The sequence below is a fragment of the Polypterus senegalus genome, chromosome 12 (genome assembly GCF_016835505.1).
Source record: "Polypterus senegalus isolate Bchr_013 chromosome 12, ASM1683550v1, whole genome shotgun sequence".
In the NCBI taxonomy this organism is placed as follows: Eukaryota; Metazoa; Chordata; class Cladistia; order Polypteriformes; family Polypteridae; genus Polypterus; species Polypterus senegalus.
The window spans coordinates 125,001,980-125,022,963 of record NC_053165.1 but is presented as its reverse complement, the minus strand read 5'-3'; the positions used below and the strand labels follow the sequence as shown (position 1 = coordinate 125,022,963).

Sequence of the window (20,984 nt, the reverse complement as noted above, 5' to 3'; positions counted from 1 at the left end):
ATGGATTTTGTGTAAAACATTTGTCCATATGACTTTGCAGCTTGTAATGGTTTTGTGCAGCTTGATTAAAATTGAACTGGCAAGACTGCGAAAAACAGCAGATTTGAAATAAATGTGTTATTCATTGATGCTGACAGTGTCAAAACAGAGAACCTTCTATCCAATCCATTAATCCTTATTATTCTTTAAACCTGTTAAAACTGACAACTGAAATATGTTTATTTATTGAGAATAAACTGTTGCAAATACAGTACTTAAAGCCATTATGGTTTATTTGTACAAGAGTATTCTGCATCAGGATGTATACTTCACAGCAGCTTCAATCGTTCAATCAATAGGCAGTAAGTGATTTATAACTTGTAATTGGTAATATTATGCCCTGCCATGTGGGACATCCTGAGGGTTCGCGGGATCCCCTCGAAGTTGCTGGATATCCTTTGCATTTTTCCCAGTTGATTCTGGGTTTTGTCAGGGGTGTGTTCTTGCTCCTACTCTGTTCAATGCTTGTATGAACTAGGTGTTGGGCAAGGTCATTGGGTCCAGCGGCTGTGGGGCATTTGTTGGTGAAGAAAGATTCATGATCTTGACTTTGCTGACGATGCTGTGATCTTCGTGGAGTCAATGGAGGCTCTGATCAGGGCGCTTGAGAGACTGAGTGAGGAGTCTGAGTGTCTGGGCTTGCGAGTGTCCTGGATAAAAACCAAAATCCAAGCCTTTAATGACCTCTTGGGCACAGCCATCAGCAGTGTGTCTGCGGACAGAGTGTTGATGTTGTTGAGAGGTTTACTTACCTTGGCAGTGACATTCATGTCTCTGGTAACTCTTCGTATGAAGTCAGCAGACGGACTGGGAGAGCATTGGGGGTTTATGAGGTCACTGGAAAGGGGTGTGTGGCGCTCCCGATATCTATGCAAAAGAACAAAGGTCCCAGTCTTTACAGTCCTGGTGCTTCCTGTCTTGCTACATGGTTGCAAGACATGGACGCTATCCAGTGACCTGAGACGAAGACTGGACTCCTTTGGTACTGTGTCTCTCCGGAAAATCCTTGGGTACCGTTGGTTTGACTTTGTGTCAAATGAGTGGTTGCTCATGGAGTCCCGAATGAGGCACATTACCTGCATTGTGAGGGAGCGTCAGTTACGGCACTACGGCCATGTGGCGCGCTTCCCCGAGGGTGATCCGGCTCGTAAAATCCTCATTGTTGGGGACCCGAGTGGCTGGACCAGGCCAAGGGGTCGTCCACATAACACCTGGCTGCGTCAGATAGAGGGTCATTTCTGGAGGGTGGGACTGGACCATGCGTCTGCCTGGGGGGTTGCAAACCAGGATCCCGAGTTGTTACGTCGTGTAGTGGGTACAGCAACGCACTGTACCAGTGCATGCTCCCCAGCTTGACTTGACTTGTAATATTATAAAGATAACCAAAATTAATTTTGCTTGTTTGAGGATGTTTCAAAACCTTTCTTATTTTCTGATTCTACCATTAGTTGTCCCCAACATATCTACCGTATCTACTGTATAATAAACACTAAGGTCTATGTATGTCTACAATTCCTCCAAGCAAAATGATTGGTCACAAATGAAATAACAAGTGTCAGTGTGATACAAAAAAGCAATAGTAAAGATGTAGGAGGCTCACTCAGACAGGAAGTATAAAAGCAGAAAAAGGCACCTCAAAATGAACTGTGAAACGCAGGCTTTAAGGGAATGCACTCAAGAGAGGAAGAGTTGGTCAAATGAATGAGGATACTGAGGAAAGGCACTGAAGGTACATGTAGGCTAAGATATATCAAATATTGTAAAATTTATTGTATTACCTGTATTTGATACACGAGGCTAGTAAAATTTTAAATGAAGTTTGCATATCAGTTTTAGTGAAGAGAAGTAAGGCCATATTGAATTAGAATAAAAACAAACAATTTTCTTAATTGGCAAAGTGCAGCTTTCAAAATGGATGGATGGATGATTCTTTAGTGGAGTTGTGCTTTATGTATAATGCTCTTTCTCAGAAACTTTGAGTGAAGTAACACTACTAACTGGTATGCTATTATTGATTAGCAACAATAAATAGACCCAGTATAAGTGAGAGTGCCTGTGTGTGTCCATCCACTTTGTCATAGGCTGCCAACCCACCCAGGGTTGTTTTCCATTTTATGTTCAATTTTACCACTGTAGTGAAACATGCAGAGTCACAAAAAAATTAGAGTCCTTCATACTTTGCTCTCATTTTGCTAGGGCTGTATAGACTATTGTTTCTGAATTCCATAAAAGAGGGAACTTATGGTAAGTTTTATAGATACATGTTATACCTACACATAGTCTGTGCACACATGGTTTGGTTCACAAGCAACGCTGATAATGTTCAAGGTTTCTGTAAAATGTCTTACTTTCTGATGTGATTCACATCTTAACCAATGGTCTGCCTCTGGATTACGTTTTACTACACAACACATGCTGAAACACCTCTCCATCATATATCTACAGGGATGAAGTACATGCATGTGATATTACCAGAAAATATGAATGGTCCATGAATGCAGTGTCTGTTCCAAGGCAGGAATCAAAACTAGAAGATATCCCTGAACACACTCACAGATAACTGGGCAAAGATTTTTTTTTTTTTGTCACATGGGGTTTGTGGAAGAAAGGGTAAAATAAAGGGAGTGTAAACAGCTCAGTTAAACATGCCTGCTCACTCAAGTATAAACCCTGTGGCAAAGCTAGTAATTAAACTTGATGTAGTATCAAAATATTAGATGAGAGGCACACTCTGCTATGGATGGGACACCAACCTATTGCACTGTATATTTTTGTGTCCACCCACAATGACACTGGCTCAATTCCAAACAACAGTTATTCTAAACATTGTCACTGAGATATGAGAATATTTAATGGACTAAATCTACAAACATGGGAAAACACCCAAAAGCCACACAAATGCATAACCTAAGCCTAAGATTCTGAAGATCTGGGGGAAAAGCATGAACTTCCGCAGATTTCCACCGTATTTAAACTTTAACAAGAAAACATTTCTGTCTATCAAGAAAACCAAACTAAAACCTATCATTGACTATAAGTAAAAACATTAAAAGTGTTTAAGCATGAAGTCAAACCCAGATGCAAAAACTGGAATCAAACTGTTATTTAGCTTTCTAACCTGTACGATGAGGTACAAGATGAGGGCCGGCCTCTCTTCCCCCTTCCTTGTGAGCTTAGGGGCCTCCTTGAAGCTCTGTCTCTGTCCTCTCTACCTGAAACTGTCCCTTCAGGACTTTCTGGCCACCCCAGTGACCCATGCAGTTGAATACATGACTTCTGTGGGCTGAAGAGACACACAGGGCAATTGGGTGAGAAAGGACTGTAAATGTGGCTGCCAGTTAAGAGGCAGCAGTGAACTAGTAAACACTCACCCTATATGAGCTTTACTGTTAGTTTAAGCAATGTAATTTACATATGTATAAACTCTCAAAGGCTTATTTATATCCATAATGTATAAAATGATAATAAAATGACAATAAAAAAAGTTTTAAGAAAAAGAAAATGAAAATGGGTGAAAAAATAGAGGATTTTCTGATTAGGTTTTCTAAAGCCGATACTGATCACCAATTTCATGTCACTTGATCGGTTGATTCAGATTTTTTTTTTGTTCAACCCTTTAAAAAATTTACACTAACCTCCTGCAAAACCAGACTCACTGAAGCCTTATGTCCTGTAAAGGGTATTTTTATAATTAGAATATAGGGCACAGGTGGGATGCAGGTGTCAACGGGAAATTCTGTAGGAAGTTTCATAAAATATTTATCCATAATACAATTGGCAAAAAAGAAAATAAAATGTATCTCATTATTACAAGCTGCCATATTTAACTTTTTTCTGCAGTGTACCTATCTGAAACAAGGTTTATTTAAAAAAAAAAGTAGTTTTCACCAATTCTCTAGTAAAAGAAATTATATATATTAAAAATAATATATACTTTACACTCACACAACCAATTAATTGGTATTGGCAATTAAAAACTGCTTAAATGAAAATATACCAGCTTTTAACGATTTTTAATTCTTTTTAATCATTAATTGCACTACAGGTTTTTTTACTGTTAAAAGTATACATTTTCAGTATTTAAACAGTTTCTTTTTTCTTTCATTGTATTAGACATTCATATTTCTTGCGGTGTAATTATAAATATGCATTGCAATTTCAAAAATGAAATACTTGTTTCTACCAAAGCATACTGTATGACACACAGCAACAAATAATAAACACAGTACAAATCTTTATATATATATATATATATATATATATATATATATATATATATATATATATATATATATATATATATATATATATATATATATATATATATATATATATATAAATATAAAAAAAGCAGCAAATATATGTTCATAAGTTGTTTATCAAGAAGACAAGACTAGCAGGCTTAACAGGTTTATAAGTAAAAGACACATTTTACTGTTAAGCTAAAAAGATTATTGTTAACTAGGAGCAACTACAAATTTGTTTTTAACTTTTCTTTTTCCAATTGGAAATGTAACCTGGTGCACTTAAAACCAGCTCACAGTACAAACTCAAATTTTAATTTTAAGTATAAAAGCCTGAATTCATTGAAATAGCTTTTCTTGCCCCAAAGCAGGGGCTAAAAATCACCAGTCGAGTCTTTTTATTGAAAATCTGCCGATTTAGATCGATTAGAGCATCTCTAGTATAAAAAAATAAAGATATACTGGGTGGAGAAAAACAACAAAACTCACCTAGCAGATTTGAATGGGCCTTGACGGCCTGTTGGGATTGCAAATTCACCAGCTGTCTCAGAGGGCACTGCTTTCACAGGTGCAGCTCCAGTGCTACTGGTGGCACTTGAGCTACGTTGTAGACTAGATGCTTTGGAGGATAATGAACTGATATCACCAAGGTCACCAGATGTCATGGAGCAACGGGAACGTGAAGATGACATATCACTCTCTGATACACGACAGTCAACCACTGGTTCATCCGATTCCTTGACAGAGAGAAAAAAAACATAGTAACGCAATTAAAATGACAGTTTTGGCAAAAACACCCAAAACTAAGCAAATACTTACTCAACTTTCTCCTTTGCACATGTTCTATATGAGACATTTCTAGAATATATATACTCACCAAAAAAAGAAATGTCCCTGTATTTCAACAATAATGATTTTAAAATTAATAATTTTAAAAATCCAAATAACTTTACAGATCTTCATTGTAAAGGGTTTAAACAATGTTTTCCATGCATGTTCAATTAACCATAATCAATTAATTAACATGCACCTGTGGAATGGTCGTTAAGACCTTAACAGCTTACAGAAAGTAGGCATTTAAGGTCACAGTTCTAAAAACGCAGGACACTAAAGAGACTTGTCTACCAACTGTGAAAAACACCCAAAGAAAGATGCCCAGGGTCCCTGCTCATCTGCGTGAACGTGCATTAGGCATGCTGCAGGGAGGCATGAGGACTGCTGATGTGGCTAGGGCAATAAATTGCCATGTCCGCACTGTGAGACGCCTAAGACAGCGCTACAGGGAGACAGGAAGGACAGCTGATCATCCTCGCAGTGGAAGACCACGTGTAACAACACCTGCACAGGATCGGTACATCCGAATATCACACCTGCGTGACAGGTACAGGATGGGCACAACAACTGGCCGAGTCACACCAGGAACACACAATCCCATCATCAGTGCTCAGACTGTCCGCAATAGGCTGAGAGAGGCTGGACTGAGGGCTTGTAGGCCTGTTGTAAGGCAGGTCCTTACCAGACATCACCAGCAACAATGCCGCCTATGGGCACAAACCCACCTTCGCTGGACCAGACTGGAGTGGCAAAAAGTGCTCTTCACTGATGAGTCACGGTTTTGTCTTACCAGGGGTGATGGACGGATTCGTGTTTATCGTCGAAGGAATTGAGCACGTCTGGGACATGTTGGATCGCAAGGTGAGGGCTACGGCCATTCCCCCCAGAAATGTCCAGGAACTTGCAGGTGCCTTGGTGGAAGAGTGGGGTAACGTCTCACAGCAAGAACTGACAAATCTGGTCCAGTCCATGAGGAGGAGATGCACTGCAGTACTTCAAGCAGCTGGTAGCCACACCAGATACTGACTGGTACTTTTGAATTTGAGCCCCCCTTCATTCAGGGACACATTGTGAAACATTTTTAGTTTATGTCTTATGGTGTTGACTCTTTTAGTGTTCATACAAATATTTACACATTAAGTTTACTGAAAGTAAAAACAATAGAAAGTCAGAGGACATTTCTTTTTTTGCGGAGTATATATATATATATATATATATATATATATATATACTGCTCAAAAGAATTAAAGGAACACTTTTAATCAGAGTATAGTATAAAGTCAATGAAACTTATGGGATATTAATCTGGTCAGTTAAGTAGCAGAGGGGGGTGTTAATCAGTTTCAGCTGCTGTGGTGTTAATGAAATTAACAACAGATGCGCTAGAGGGGCAACAATGAGATGACCCCAAAACAGGAATGGTTTAACAGGTGGAGGCCACTGACATTTTTCCCTCCTCATCTTTTCTGACTGTTTCTTCACTAGTTTTGCATTTGGCTACAGTCAGTTTCACTACTGGTAGAATGAGGCGATACCTGGACCCTACAGAGGTTGCACAGGTAGTCCAACTTCTCCAGGATGGCACATCAATACGTGTCATTGCCAGAAGGTTTGCTGTGTCTCCCTACACAGTCTCAAGGGCATGGAGGAGATTCTAGGAGACAAGCAGTTACTCTAGGAGAGCTGGAGAGGGCCATAGAAGGTCCATAACCCATCAGCAGGACCAGTATCTGCTCCTTTGGGCAAGGAGGAACAGGATGAGCACTGCCAGAGCCCTACAAAATGACCTCCAGCAGGCCACTGGTGTGAATGTCTCTGACCAAACAACCAGAAAGACTTCATGAGGGTGACCCAAGGGACCCATGTCCTCTAATGGGCCCTAAGCTCACAGCCCAGCAGCATGCAGCTCGATTGGCATTCGCCATAGAATACCAGAATTGGCAGATGCACCACTGGTGCCCTGTGCTTTTTACAGATGAGAGCAGGTTCACCCTGAGCACGTGACAGAAGTGAAAGGGTCTGGAGAAGCCATGGAGAACATTATGCTGCCTGTAACATCATTCAGCATGAGCAGTTTGGTGGTGGGTTAATGATTGTCTGGGGAGGCATATCCATGGAGGGTCACACAGACCGCTACAGGCTTGACAAAGGCACCTTGGCTGCCATTAGGTATCAGGATGAAATCCTTGGACCCATTGTCAGACCCTATGCTGGTACAGTGGCTCCTGGTGCACGACAATTCCTGGCCTCATGTGGTGAGAGTATGTAGGATGAAGGAATTGATACCATTGACTGGCCACCACACTTTCCTGACCTAAATCCAATAGAACACCTCTGGGACATTATGTTTTGATCCATCTAATGCCACCAGGTTGCACCTCAGACTGTCCAGGAGCTCAGTGATGCCCTGGTCCAGATCTGGAAGGAGATCCCCCACAACACCATCTGTCATCTCATTAGAAGCATGCACCAATGTTGTCAGGCATGTATACAAGAACACAGGGGCCATACAAAGTGCTGCGTACAATTTTGAGTTGCTGCAATTAAATTTTGGCAAAAGGGACTAGCCTGCCACATAATTTTTTCACTCTGATTTTTGGGGCATCATTTTTTGAGCAGTTTATATATATATATATATATATATAAAATCAATCACCAACGTTTTGGGGGGAACATTGCCAGAAACTCAAAGATGTGAATGTTAACATATTGAACCTATGAGAAAGAGGGGGTTAGATTCCTCTGCACACCAAAAACTGTAATCTTTCACTAAAAATGGTTCAAAAACTTATGCAATGATATTATTCACTTTTCATAACACAATAACCATGCAATTACCCATAAATTAACCAATTAAAAAAAAAAGTAGTTGCTATTGTTGGAAGACACAGAGACTGGTGAGGTCTGAAAATCACCTCTACACGGCTGGAAGATAGCTTTAAAGAATGTGAAAGATGCATCAACTTAAAATAGTCTATCAGATACATCTGCTTTATGCTATAATTGAGATCCTTAACACTAGAATTACCAGAGCCGATGAGAACGCTCATAAATCCGGCCCACCTTAAATCCATTCTCGCCTCTCCGTCAGCGTCTTTTGTCCTGTAAATGTGTCGATAAGCAGCAAGCGGCCTGGGAAACCGCTGCAGTTCATTTCGCAAAGAAGTTTCTCAGTGCTCAGTGTTTATCTTCGAGTGAAGTGCTGGAGCTTTATAGGGTAAAATAGTACATCATCATTTGGAATACATACATTTCATGTGTGTTACGTATCAACAACAACTATGTAAAAACGTAGTTAACACAGAAAAGTTTTTCATGCTTTAGTAATAACTGAAAAAATGTAGACATGAAATGTATAATGTGTGAAGCCAGAAATACAAATATGAAATATACACTTTCACAAAAGGTACAAGTATTAACAAAACAAGTGCACTTTTATTCAAGAATTTAACCGAAGAAAAAAGAAAGCAGGTTACAGTAGGCGGTTGATATGACAGCTTGCGAAGTGCAATGCTAAGAACTGCTGTCTCCCAATCAAGAGCTTCCCGGTTCGATGCTGGTAGTTTCTCAAGTTTACGATTTTGAGAAGAGTTGTTCCTATTATTGTTAATATTATACAGTAAAAAAATACTTTTCATTTGCGCCTGTAACAATCGCTGTGTATTTATAGTCCTTGTCAAAGTTAGCGTTTTTTTATTCAGTTTTATTCTCTCAGTCACATTCACGCTCGCCCCGATCTGACACTGCTGTTTTCAAATAAAGACGCACTATAACAGAGGTGAACTCAGATCGGAGAAAGAGAACAGAAGCCCTCCCCACGAGAAACGTTCACTTGCATATAAGAACAATGCAGCTGCACCAAGCGTAAAGGCAAAAGATGGCACCATACGAATACAGGACAAAGGCCGGCATCATCCTTCCAATCACCTGTCTTTGAAAGAAACAGCATGGCTTACAGAGCTCGTCAACGCTACACCGTCCAGGTCTAAACACTAGCATGTTGTATGTGCCCAAAAAAAGTCTAGCTGCATTCTCGTACCATTGCTCGCGTTCTAAAGTGTCAGCAGGTATTTTTCATGGCATTACACGTGTAATTTGTGAGCATGCCCTTGTCATTCAAACAGAGGAAGCTCTGCAGTCTACTTGTGACTTTATACTCTAGTATGATAAGTACATAAATCAAGATAAGTAACATTCGATTTGGCTTTTTTTTTTTCTATAAGTAACATATAAATGCTTCTTATGTAAAGACCATCACAAAACATAATCACAAACATGAGTTTGTACGATACGTTGGCAAGCTCTGTAAGCCGTGCTGTTTCTTTGAAGGATAGGTGATTGGCAGGATGACGCCGGACTTTGTCCTGTATTCAAACAGTGCCATCTTTCGCCTTTTACGCCTGGTGCAGCTGCGTTGTTCTTAAATGTGAGTGGACGTTTGTTGCAGGGAGGGCTTCTGTTCTATTTCTCCAATCTGAGTTCACCTCTGTTAGAGCGCGTCTTTATTTGAAAACAGCAGTGTCAGGTTGGGGCGAGCGTGAACGCGACTGAGAGAATAAAACTGAATATAAAAAAAAAAAAAAGCTAACCTTTACAAGTGCCATACATTTACACTGTCTGTTACATACTCAAATCAAATGTATGCTTTTATTGTATAATATTAACAATAAGAACATCACACTACTCAAAAAGTTAATTTTGGGAGACGTTAAGACTCGAACCCAGAACCTTCTGAAGTGGAGTTAGCAGCTCTAACTAGTATACTACCTGAGAAGTCAGGACAAGCAACACTAACCTGATTTCTTTTTCTTCTGTTAGTCTTGGAAAAAAAAACGCATTTGTTCTGTTACACTTGTATCTTTTCTGAAAGTGCTTATTTGATATTTGGACTTCAGTCTTCACACATTATACACTTAATGTCTACATTTTATCGTTAGTACTAGGAAAAAGTTTGTCCTTTAGGCATGTGTTAAACATTTCTGTCATCCTACACTTACACAGATCTTAGTGGACACGGAACACACGTAAAATGCATGCGTTCCGAATAACAATATATTTTTTTAGCCTAGGTACCTGACTAACAGATAGACAAGGCTTCGTTTGGGAGAGGTTTCTGCAGTTTCTCCGGCAGTGGGGGTGATGGTATAGCAGGCTGCTTGGGATTATCGACACATTTACAAGACAAAAGACACTGAATGAAGACGTGCAAGTGTAATTTAAGGTGTGCCAAATTTACGAGTTTTCTTGTAAGATTTGGTATTTCTAGTGTTAAGGGTCTCGGAGTTTGGGAGCATAACAAAGGTGAGTTGATGTTTAACCTTGTGGCTATGATCAGCAACCTCTATGTCTCTAGCTAGCTGGTCGCAACAGACAGTGGCTGCCAACACTTCATCACAAAAGTTTATCTCACACCTTTATTTTCTGATTAAGCCACATTACTGACTTTGTTTGCTTGGGTATACAGCCTAAAGGACTTGCACTACACTCTGGGAACATAACTGCAACACAAAACTAAATTATTTTTAGGCAAAACAATGAAAATTTGCAACAAATTCAATGAGAGCTCTTTACTCTACAATAATTTGGTGAATAATACCGGTGTAGTGCCTAGTAAGATACTAGATGCTCCCTAAACCTATGTGCAGCACATCTCTTATTTTTTTCTCTGCTTTCTCAAAGCCTGTGAATGTCCACAGCTACCAGTGCGGAAGTATAAATGAGGATATCATTAAAACCTTGCAAAAGTTTAATGCACAAATGTTGTGGTTCAACTGAAACGTTAAATAAATATGACACTATTCAGAAAGAAACATGTCACTCTGACTTCCATCCATCCATCTAATCCCTTGCCCTCACCCTGTCCAAAGTGTTATTTTAAATCATAACATGTTGATTCTTTTTTTGCTAAGCCACAGACATCACCCTTAAACTTGTGCCAAATGGCAAACGTACTGGTGCAAATGATGATTAATTACAACTTGTAGTAAAATTAAGTGGTAACCCAGCCATAGGGGATGCACAAACCAGTGTGTTACTTTGTGTCGGTCCCAAGCCTGGATAAATGGGGAGGGTTAAGTCAGGAAGGGCATCCGGTGTAAAATTTTGCCAAATCGACAGACAGACAGACAGACAGACAGATAGATAGATATACTTTATTAATATGCGGACAACAATACAAATTTACAATACAGAATCGGTCCAGCTCCAGGTTAACAACGACCGCCACCAGTACTGTTAGTCAACAGGGTGCTGGCGGAAATTGGGTTACTGTTGGCCGAAGAAGATGGGGAGACGTGTTCAGAGGCAGGAGGAGAGGAGGAAGGTAAAGAGAGTAGAACTGAGGGTAGGAACTTTGAATGTTGGCAGTATAACTGCTAAGGGGAGTTAGCAGATATGATGGAGAGAAGGAAGATTGATATATTGTGCGTGCAACAGACTAAATGAAAGGGGAGTAAGGCCAGGTGGATCGGAGGTGGATTCAAATTGTTCTATCATGATGTTGATAGGAGGAGAAATGGAGTAGGGGTTATTCTGAAGGAACAGTATGTCAAGAGTGTTCTGGAGGTGAAAAGAGTGTCAGACAGAGTAATGATTATGAAGCTGGAAATTGGAGGTGTGATGATGAATGCTGGGTGTGCAATGGATGAGAAAGAAGATTCTTGGAGTGAGTTGGATGAAGTGCTGAACAGCATACCCAAGGGACAGAAAGTGGTGATTGGAGAGGATTTCAGTGGACATGTTGGTGCAGGGAACAGAGGAGACGAGGAGGTGATGGGTAGGTACAGTGTCAAGAAGAGGAATGAAGAAGGTCAGAGGATAGTGGATTTTGCCAAAAGGATGGACATGGCTGTGGTGAATATGTATTTTAAGAGGGACAAACACAGGGTTACGTACAAGAGTGGAGGAAGATGCACACAGGTAGATTACATCCTATGCAGAAGAGTCAATCTGAAAGAGATTGAAGACTGCAAAGTAGTGGCAGGAGAAAGTGTAGTTAAGCAGCATAGGATGCTGGTCTGTAGGATGACGTTGGAGATCAAGAAAAGGAAAAGAGTGAGGGCAGAGCCAAGGATCAAATGGTGGAAGCTGAAAAAGGAAGACTGCAAGGTTGAGTTTAGGGTGAAGGTGAGACAGGGACTGGGTGGTAGTGAAGAACTATCAGACATTTGGGAAACTACAGCAAGAAGGGTGCTTGGCGTGACATCTGGACAGAGGAAGGAGGAAAAAGAAACCTGGAGGTGGAATGGGGAAGTACAGGAGAGTATACAGAGGAAGAGGATGGCAAAGAAGAAGTGGGATAGTCAGAGAGATACAAAAAGTAGACAAGACTACAAGGAGATAAGGAGCAAGGTGAATTGAGAGGTGGTGAAGGCTAAAGAAAAGGCATATGATAAGTTGTATGAGATGTTGTATGAGGGAGTAATTTAGGCTATGAAGAGAATGAAGAATGGAAAAGCCGTTGGTCCAGATGACATACCTGTGGAGGCATGGAGGTGTTTAGGAGAGATGGCAGTGGAGTTTTAAACCAGATTGTTTAATGGAATCTTGGAAAGTGAGAGGATGCCCGAGGAATGGAGAAGTAGTGTACTGCTGCCGATATTTAAGAATAAGGGGGATGTGCAGGACTGTAGTAACTACAGGAGAATAAAATTGATGAGCCACAGCATGAAGTTGTGGGAAAGAGTAGTGGAAGCTAGGTTAAGAAGTGAGGTGATGATTAGTGAGCAGCAGTAAGGTTTCATGCTAAGAATGAGCACCACAGATGCGATGTTTGCACTGAGGGTGTTGATAGAGAAATACAGAGAAGGCCAGAAAGAGTTGCACTGCGTCTTTGTGGACCTGAAGAAAGCACATGACAGGGTTCCTCGAGAGGAGTTGTGGTATTGTATGAGGAAGTCAGAAAACAGGATATGTACGAGGGAAGTGTGACTGTGGTGAGGTCTACAGTAGGAGGGACGGATGCATTCAAGGTGGAGGTGGGATTACATCAGGGATCGGCTCTGAGCCCTTTCTTATTTGCAATAGTGATGGACAGGTTGACAGATGAGATTAGACAGAAGTCCCCGTGGACTATGATGCTTGCTGATGATACTGTGATCTGTAGCGATAGTAGGGAGCAGGTTAAGGAGACCCTGGAGAGGTGGAGATATGCTCTAGAGAGGAGAGGAAAGAAGGTTGGTAGGGACAAGACAGAATACATGTGTGGTAAATGAAAGGGAGGTCAGTGGAATGGTGAGGACGCAAGGAGTAGAGTTGGTGAGAGTGCAGGCAGGGTAGAATGGGTGGAGAAGAGTATCAGGAGTGATTTGTGACAGACGGATATCGGCAAGAGTGAAAGGGAAGGTCTACAGGATGGTAGTGAGACCAGCTATGTTATATAGGTTGGAGACGGTGGCACTGACCAGAAAGCAGGAGACAGAGCTGGAGGTGGCAGAGTTAAAGATGCTAAGATTTGCACTGAGTGTGACGAGGATGGATAGGATTAAAAATGAGTACATTAGAGGGTCAGCTCAGGTTGGATGGTTGGGAGACAAAGTCAGAGAGGCGAGATTGCGTTGGTTTGGACATGTGATGAGGAGAGATGCTGAGTATATTGGGAGATGAATGCTAAGGATAGAGCTGCCAGGCAAGAGAAAAAAGAGGAAGGCCTAAGAGAAGGTTTATGGATGTGGTCAGAGAGGACATGCAGGTGATGGGTGTAACAGAATAAGATGCAGAGGACAGAAAGATATGTAAGAAGATGATCTGCGGTGGCAACCCCTAACGGGAGAAGCCAAAAGAAGAAGAAGAAGAAGAATGAATAAAATTAAGTGGTATCTCTTTTGGTTGTAATAATTAATGTACATTTGTTTAGGTCATTAAGGGGGGATGTGCAACCCTCAACACCTTTGTGGTGTACTAATGTACAGTATGCCTACCGCCTAACTGATTGGAGAGCAGTAAACTCTTGGTTTTACTGATGGTTTGCTTACTCTATTATAAAGTGTTAAGATCACCAGTGTGGCAAGATGCTATATACCACATGCCTTTTGACAGTTGTACGTTTTCAAAACCATGTCTCCCCTTCTTCGCAGAAGCTACAGCCTTTAACAAATACAGAAATATATGAACCAACACATATAGAGACAAGACAGCCAGTCAGTGCCATTGAACAATCCAAGCAATGTTTTATCCCACAATTCTTGACTTTGCTCATGCAGCTGGCCTGACCACAGGACACTTGCCACTGACAAAAACTTTTAACAACTGCAGCATAACAGAAAAACTATACCATCAATCATGTCTTAATAATATGCCACAGTTGGCACTCCACAACAGAAGTAGTTGTCAGATTGCTAATTAGCATTTTGCAAGGAAACATGGAACTGTATTTGTATATCTGTTAAAAACCATTTAAAGCTTCTAGTGTAAATGTAATGTGTGCTCAATGCATTTACTGCCTAGCCATATACAATCAGCATATAAAAGTGGCTATTGTAACCAGGTTATCTATGAAGTAGTAACATCCATCAGAGATGTAACTTATCAGTTGCTGATTGCTTACAATATTGTCAATTGACACAAGCCAAATGTAAAGGTAAAAGTGGGGTTAGTGGAAATAGTAGAATATGATTTTTTTTCTTTGGCATTGGGGCAGTAATGCTACTTGTTTGTGGGGAAAAAAAAGAATACAGTGGAACCTCGGTTTGCGAGCATAATTCGTTCCGGAAACGTGCTTGCAATCCAAAGCACTCGTATATCAAAGTGAATTTCCCCATAAGAAATAATGGAAACTCAGATGATTCGTTCCACAACCCAAAATTATTCATATAAAAATGATTAATACAAAATATAAAGTAAAAATACATAAAACAAATTAACCTGCACTTTACCTTTAAAAAGAATCATGGCTGGTGTGAGTGAGTTTCTAAACTCTTGTGGGATTCCACCCAACAGGACGACCCGCAGAAGAGTGTCCCAAAGCAATCGCAGTCTCCCAGCGCCCAGCAGTTCGCCTTATAAGCGCATCCAAAAAGATCGCAGACATGCTATAAGCGCCTGCCGTCGATGGGTGATACAAGGAACATTATAAAGATCCTGCTACAATAAATAATAGCGCTGTTGCTGTTTCAAGCTGAATAAAGCTGGTGTTGTTAAAGTACTGAGACTCAGCTTCGTGTTTTGGGGTGCAAGATGGGCACTCGCACTTCACAGCACACACACACAGTCACAATGCTGTAGTAAACAGTATACGCTCGTACGGATGTTGACTATATGAGTGAGGCACACAGACTCAGATGGAGAATAGGAGACGAGCCCTCAAGAGAAGAGAGAGAGGAAGAGAGGGAGAGAGAGAGAGAGAGAGAGACGCGCACGTGAGCGAGCGAGCAAGCAAGATAAGGAGAGAGACACGCGCGTGAGCGAGAGAGATATGGAGAGAGAGAGACGCTCTGCGCGCAAGCGAGTGAGATAAGGATAGAGAGAGAGAGACCCACCATCAGCTTAGTTGTGATCACATGACGCTCAGCAGACAAAGTGTATCCATACTACTCATATTGCAAGACATCGCTCATTTATCAAGTCAAAATTTCTTAAAAAATGTAGCTCGTCTTGCCAAAACACTAATCGTAAACCGAGGTTCCACTGTACATTGGTGGAAGAGTTGAAGTTAAGTGAGGATCTTGCAGTTTTTAAAAGGGATGCCAATCTATACTAATAAAAGGCAAAGCCCTCACTGACTGACTGACTGACTGACTGGCTCACTCACTCATCACTAATTCTCCAACTTCCCGTGTAGGTAGAAGGCTGAAATTTGGCAAGCTCATTCCTTACAGCTTACTTACAAAAGTTAAGCAGGCTTCATTTCGAAATTCTACAAATGACGGTCATAACGGTCAACAACGTCCGCCATGTTGAACTTTCTTATTTATGGCCCAATCTTCACAAAATTTGGTAGGCGGCTTCCCTTCGCTAACCGAAACCAATGTACATACTTATTTCGGTGGTATGATGCCACTGTCAGCCACCATATTGAACTTTCCAACGTCACTAATTCTCCAACCTCTCATGTAAGTAGAAGGCTGACCCCATCTTCACGAAAATGGGTAGGCGGCTTCCCGGCGCTAACCGAAACCGATGTACGTACTTATTTTGGTGATATGACCCCACTGTTGGCCGCCATATTGAACTTTCCAACGGCCTTTGTTACTTATGGGCCCATCTTCAAGAAATTTGGTACATGGGTTCCCAACACTAACTGAATCCTACTTACGTACATATAAGGTCCATAGCCTGCAGCTCGGTCACCGTGTAAGGCGGCGTTTGGTCCCCCATCCCAACGCCTCCCACGTTGTTGGCTGCCTGCCTATATAAGGCTGTCCGTCACTCTGGTCTCTACATTCCCTTCCTTGCTTCGCCACGGGATTCACGTCTCCCTGCTGATAACTGCAGCCTTTTTATTTAATCCACGGCTTCTCCGCTGTTTTACTGTTCGTTTATTATGATTATAGTTATTGTGTACAGTAGGTATTTTAGACTTACTTTACATTGTTCAGGTACCCATTTCCTTTATCGTTCCAACCGTACCCTCATTAACATGTCCATCGAGGTGATCACCATCGATCAAAGAACTGTCACTTACCGAGTGGTTTCCATGCCCGGAGATGGCACCTGCCTTTTCCATTCTCTGTGTTACATATTACACGGCCATATCAGGCTCACTCTTGATATCCGGAGGAACATTGTGTCTTATGTATTGAATGACTGGGACAGGTTCAAGGTGTGGACTGATGATGGTACAGGAGATAACTATACTACACAGGAGCACTAGAAGAGTAAAATGCTTAAGCCCTTCACCTATGGTTCTGCATGTGAGTTGATGGCTGCCGCTGAATTGTTCGGTTGTCGCTTTCAAATGTACCGAAATGGCCAAATATTTTACACCTTTCGACAACCGCAAATGCCTCTTAAACATCTTAGATTCACAGGTGACGATTTCAGTAATGGATACTTTGATGTTTATGAGTTTTTAAACTCTCAAAAGCTGGATGCATAGTTATCGATGAAACCTAAAGGTGAGAGAAATCAGAAGTCTGATGATGTGATGAAAATGGTTTAAAAATAAGGAAAACAAGTTGGTCACATATGAAGCTGTTGGTATCAATATAGACTACTTGTTAGTGACATTTAATCAAAGCTTGCTGAAAAACATGAAGATGATCCATGGGGAAGATTGTGTACTGCTTGGTTGCAGGAGTTCTTTTGGTCAGTAGCATGAAGAAAAAAGTAAAAGGAATAATACACTGAGGATGAAGGTATGGAAGTTGTGAGGGGTTAGAAGTAAATTTTTATGAAATACTAGGTGTGAAGAGAAAATGGGAAGTGATGAAGAATATTTAAAAAACAACAACAGTAAGCTGTGGTTTACAAAGGAAGATTTTTTTTTGTCTGCAAAAGTGAACAGCACAAAAATCTCTGCATTTCTGATTGTTGACCGGAAAGACTACTGACCCTCCTTGGTCTTCCTTGGTGATCTTAAATGGAAGAAAAGGGTATTTAGATATTTGGACTTTTACTAAGGGCAGGATGTGACAGGTGGGCTAACTGGTTCAATAAGGTTCAAGCCTGACAAAGCCATTGGAAATGCTTTAAATAACAAATATCATGTTGGAGCAATTTTCAATCGTCTATAATTTAGTAGTCTCAATGCTCTGTCACAGGCTAAGCTGTGCTGACACTACAGTTTTAAATATTAAAGATAGTCAGAAAATAATTTTACATTCTTTTTGGGACTGGTTACACTTGAAGCATTGTATTTTATACTTGCTGTAGAAGGAGGTGGTCAGGGTCTCAGAAATTTAATGAGCAGGCTAGATCCTTCAGACTGCTGGCCCTTCAAATGCTCTTGTATAATGAACATCTGACATGGTGGAAACTGATTTTACCTTATTTCAGAGGCTTGGAAACCCTTTAATTCTGACACACATCTATTTACTGTTCATTTGGCTAAATTAATCAGATCAGTCTTTTTTTCCTTCTTTCTTTTTGAAAAAAAAAAACCAAACAAACAGCACTTCAGACCTGACACAGTAAGTTCATGAGAACATTAAAACTTGGCAGCATTTTTGGTGCCTGGAAAAATGTTTTGTTCCAATTTACTGTCTGATCATTTTTTTTCCCTCCTTCTAAGAATAGAGGTTTTAAAAATTTTACATTGCGAAAAAAAGGTCCTGACACACTCTTAACTTATTTAATAGCAGTTTCAGATTGTTTGGTTGCGCTTTCCATTGTCAGTTGAAAGCAAAACTATAAAGGATTAAGTGTGGGATCTTTATGTGCCAAATATTTTACAGGTGAAGGGACATTACAGTCAGAGATATCAAAATCTACCATTAATGTGAGACCAATGTCTTGGACTAAAACCTATAGACAGAAAAGGGGACGTTCTAAGATTTGACAGTCCAAACCTGTTTGATAAAAAATAATTGTACAAACACTGTGTTAAGGTAACTTTTGACGAATCTCTAAAAGAAATGTCAGATTCACGATAGAGAGCAAAATGACAAATTATTGACTACATCAGACCAGCATGGAGGGTATTCTAAAAACTTTGAATTGCAGAAAACATGTTGGGAAACTTGTAATGACAGATTTTGCACTCAACTTTAGTCACCAACTTCTTTCTCAACATAATTACACCAGCAGCAACTGATTAGTGTTCTCACAGAGAAATCATTTTCCATTGTTTCCTTTATTGTGACACATTATGAGCGTGTTTTATTTTTGGAGTCGAGTACAACCAAAAAAAACTGAATTTCCTTTTAGCATAGGTGAAACCAGTTATTCTTTAGACAAAAAGAAACAATGACAAAAATTCATGGTGACTGATGTAATGCTATTGTTTAATGTATTTATAAAAAGCAGACTAAAGCTCAACTTTACCTACACAAGCTGATTAACAATACAGTATCTGTATAAAGATGTGAGGGGAGGAATCACTAGTCTTTAGAATATTAGAACAAGAACATTATAGAACAACCCAGACGAGAACAGGCCATTCAGCCTAACAAAACATGTCAGTCCTATCCACTTAGTTCTTTTAAAAAAGAAAGTCCCTAAAGTCTTACTGTCTACCACACTACCTGGTAGCTTATTCCGAGTGTCTATGGTTCTCTGTATTAAGAAAAGCTTACTACTGTTTGTGCGAGATTTACCCTTAACAAGTTTCCAACTGTGTCCCCATGTTTTTGATGAACTCATTTTAAAATAACAGTCCTGATCTACTGTACTAATTACATTCATAATTTTAAATACTTGGATCGTGTCACCTCTTAATCTTCTTTTGCTTAAACTGAAAACGCTCAGCTCTTTTAATCTTTCTTCATAATTCATCCCCTGTAGCCCTGGAATCCGCCTACTCACTCTTCTCTGGACCTTCTTTTGCTATGTCCTATTAGAAGCCTGGAGACCAAAACTGCACACAGCACTCCAGATGAAGCCTCACCAGTGCATTATAAAGCCTGAGCATAACTTCCTTGGTCTTGTACTCCACACATCATGTTATATAACCTAACATTGAAATTTACCATCTTAATGGCTTCAGAACACTTTCAGGAAGTTGATGGTATCGAGTGCACTGTGACTCCTAAATCCTTATCTTAAGGTGTACTCTTGATTTTCAGACCTCCCACTGAGTATTCAAACCAAACATTTTTATATCCTATATTATTAGGTTGTTATACAGTGTTAGCCATTATGAATGTAGAGAAAAGCCAAGCAAAATTACACCTTTTACTGGCTAACTAAAAGGATTACAATATGCAAGCTTTCGAGGCAACTCAGACCCCTTCTTGCCTGAAGAAAGGGCCCGAGTTGCCTCGAAAGCTTGCATATTGTAATCCTTTTAGATAGCCAATAAAAGGTGTCATTTTGCTTGGTTTTTCTTAACATTCTATATTTAATACTTTACATTTACTTATATTAAATTCTGCCACAAATCTGCCCAAGCCTGTATGCTGTCCAAGTCCTTCTGTAATGATTTAACGGATTCTAAATTATCTGCCAATCCTCCTATCTTGGTACCATCTGCAAACATAACTTATATTCCTATACACATCATTTATATATATTAAAAATAGCAGCGGTCACAGCACTGACCCCATGGAACACCACTCTTAACATCAGCCAATTCTAATAGGTTCCTCACATCATCACCCTCTGCTTCGTGTACCTGAGCCAATTGCACCCATCTAAAAACATCACCCTGAACTTCCACTTCTTTTAGTTTGATGCACAACCTCTCATGGCACCTTATCATTTATTTACCTTTATATATGCTTTGCTTATGATTGATGTTTGTTAACCATCTTTTTTTTTCTAACCATTAAATTGTTGTATTTCTGAATATTTAAAGTAATTGCTTGAATTCTTTTGCAAAGTATGAGGTACTTACATGTACTGGGAGAATAGTGGTGGTGATAAAACTAGTTTATATACGTAAGACTTGTGTCTGTACTTATGTGCAGAGCAGGAGGCATGTACTGTAGTGATGAAATAGGAGGGATGAATGTTTGTTTTTGTACCACCATATAACCCTGGGTGTCTTGGAAGGAGGCGTCTTTACTGGCCAGAGCAACCTGGCAGAAATCCTTCTTGAAGGGACGCATGCCAGTGAGATTTACTTTGTTTTCCTTTTAGTCTTGATGTCTTGGCACAATAAAAGGGATGACCCAGTTGGAGCCCCAAAATTTCCTTGCTGCATCCCGAACTATCATTTCCGCATCAAGTCTAGACCTGTACTATTTCTTAAAGATATGGTAAGTTATTACTTAATGCTCGCTAAATTTGATCCAATAGACATTTTTAATCTCTGCTATTCCTTTTCTTTCT

At 40.2% G+C, this 20,984-nt stretch overlaps 1 protein-coding gene across 1 annotated transcript in view; it reads right to left on the bottom strand.

Annotated features, from left to right (window-relative positions):
- Positions 1-20,984, bottom strand: part of tp53bp1 (tumor protein p53 binding protein, 1) — a 210,140-nt gene that overhangs the window by 135,163 nt on the left and 53,993 nt on the right. Inside the window, exons 11-12 of the mRNA XM_039771359.1 lie at positions 4,773-5,020; positions 3,158-3,322 (exon numbers count right to left, since the gene is read on the bottom strand). Of these exons, the coding sequence (XP_039627293.1) occupies positions 3,158-3,322; positions 4,773-5,020 (413 nt within the window). The remainder of the gene's footprint in view (positions 1-3,157; positions 3,323-4,772; positions 5,021-20,984) is intronic.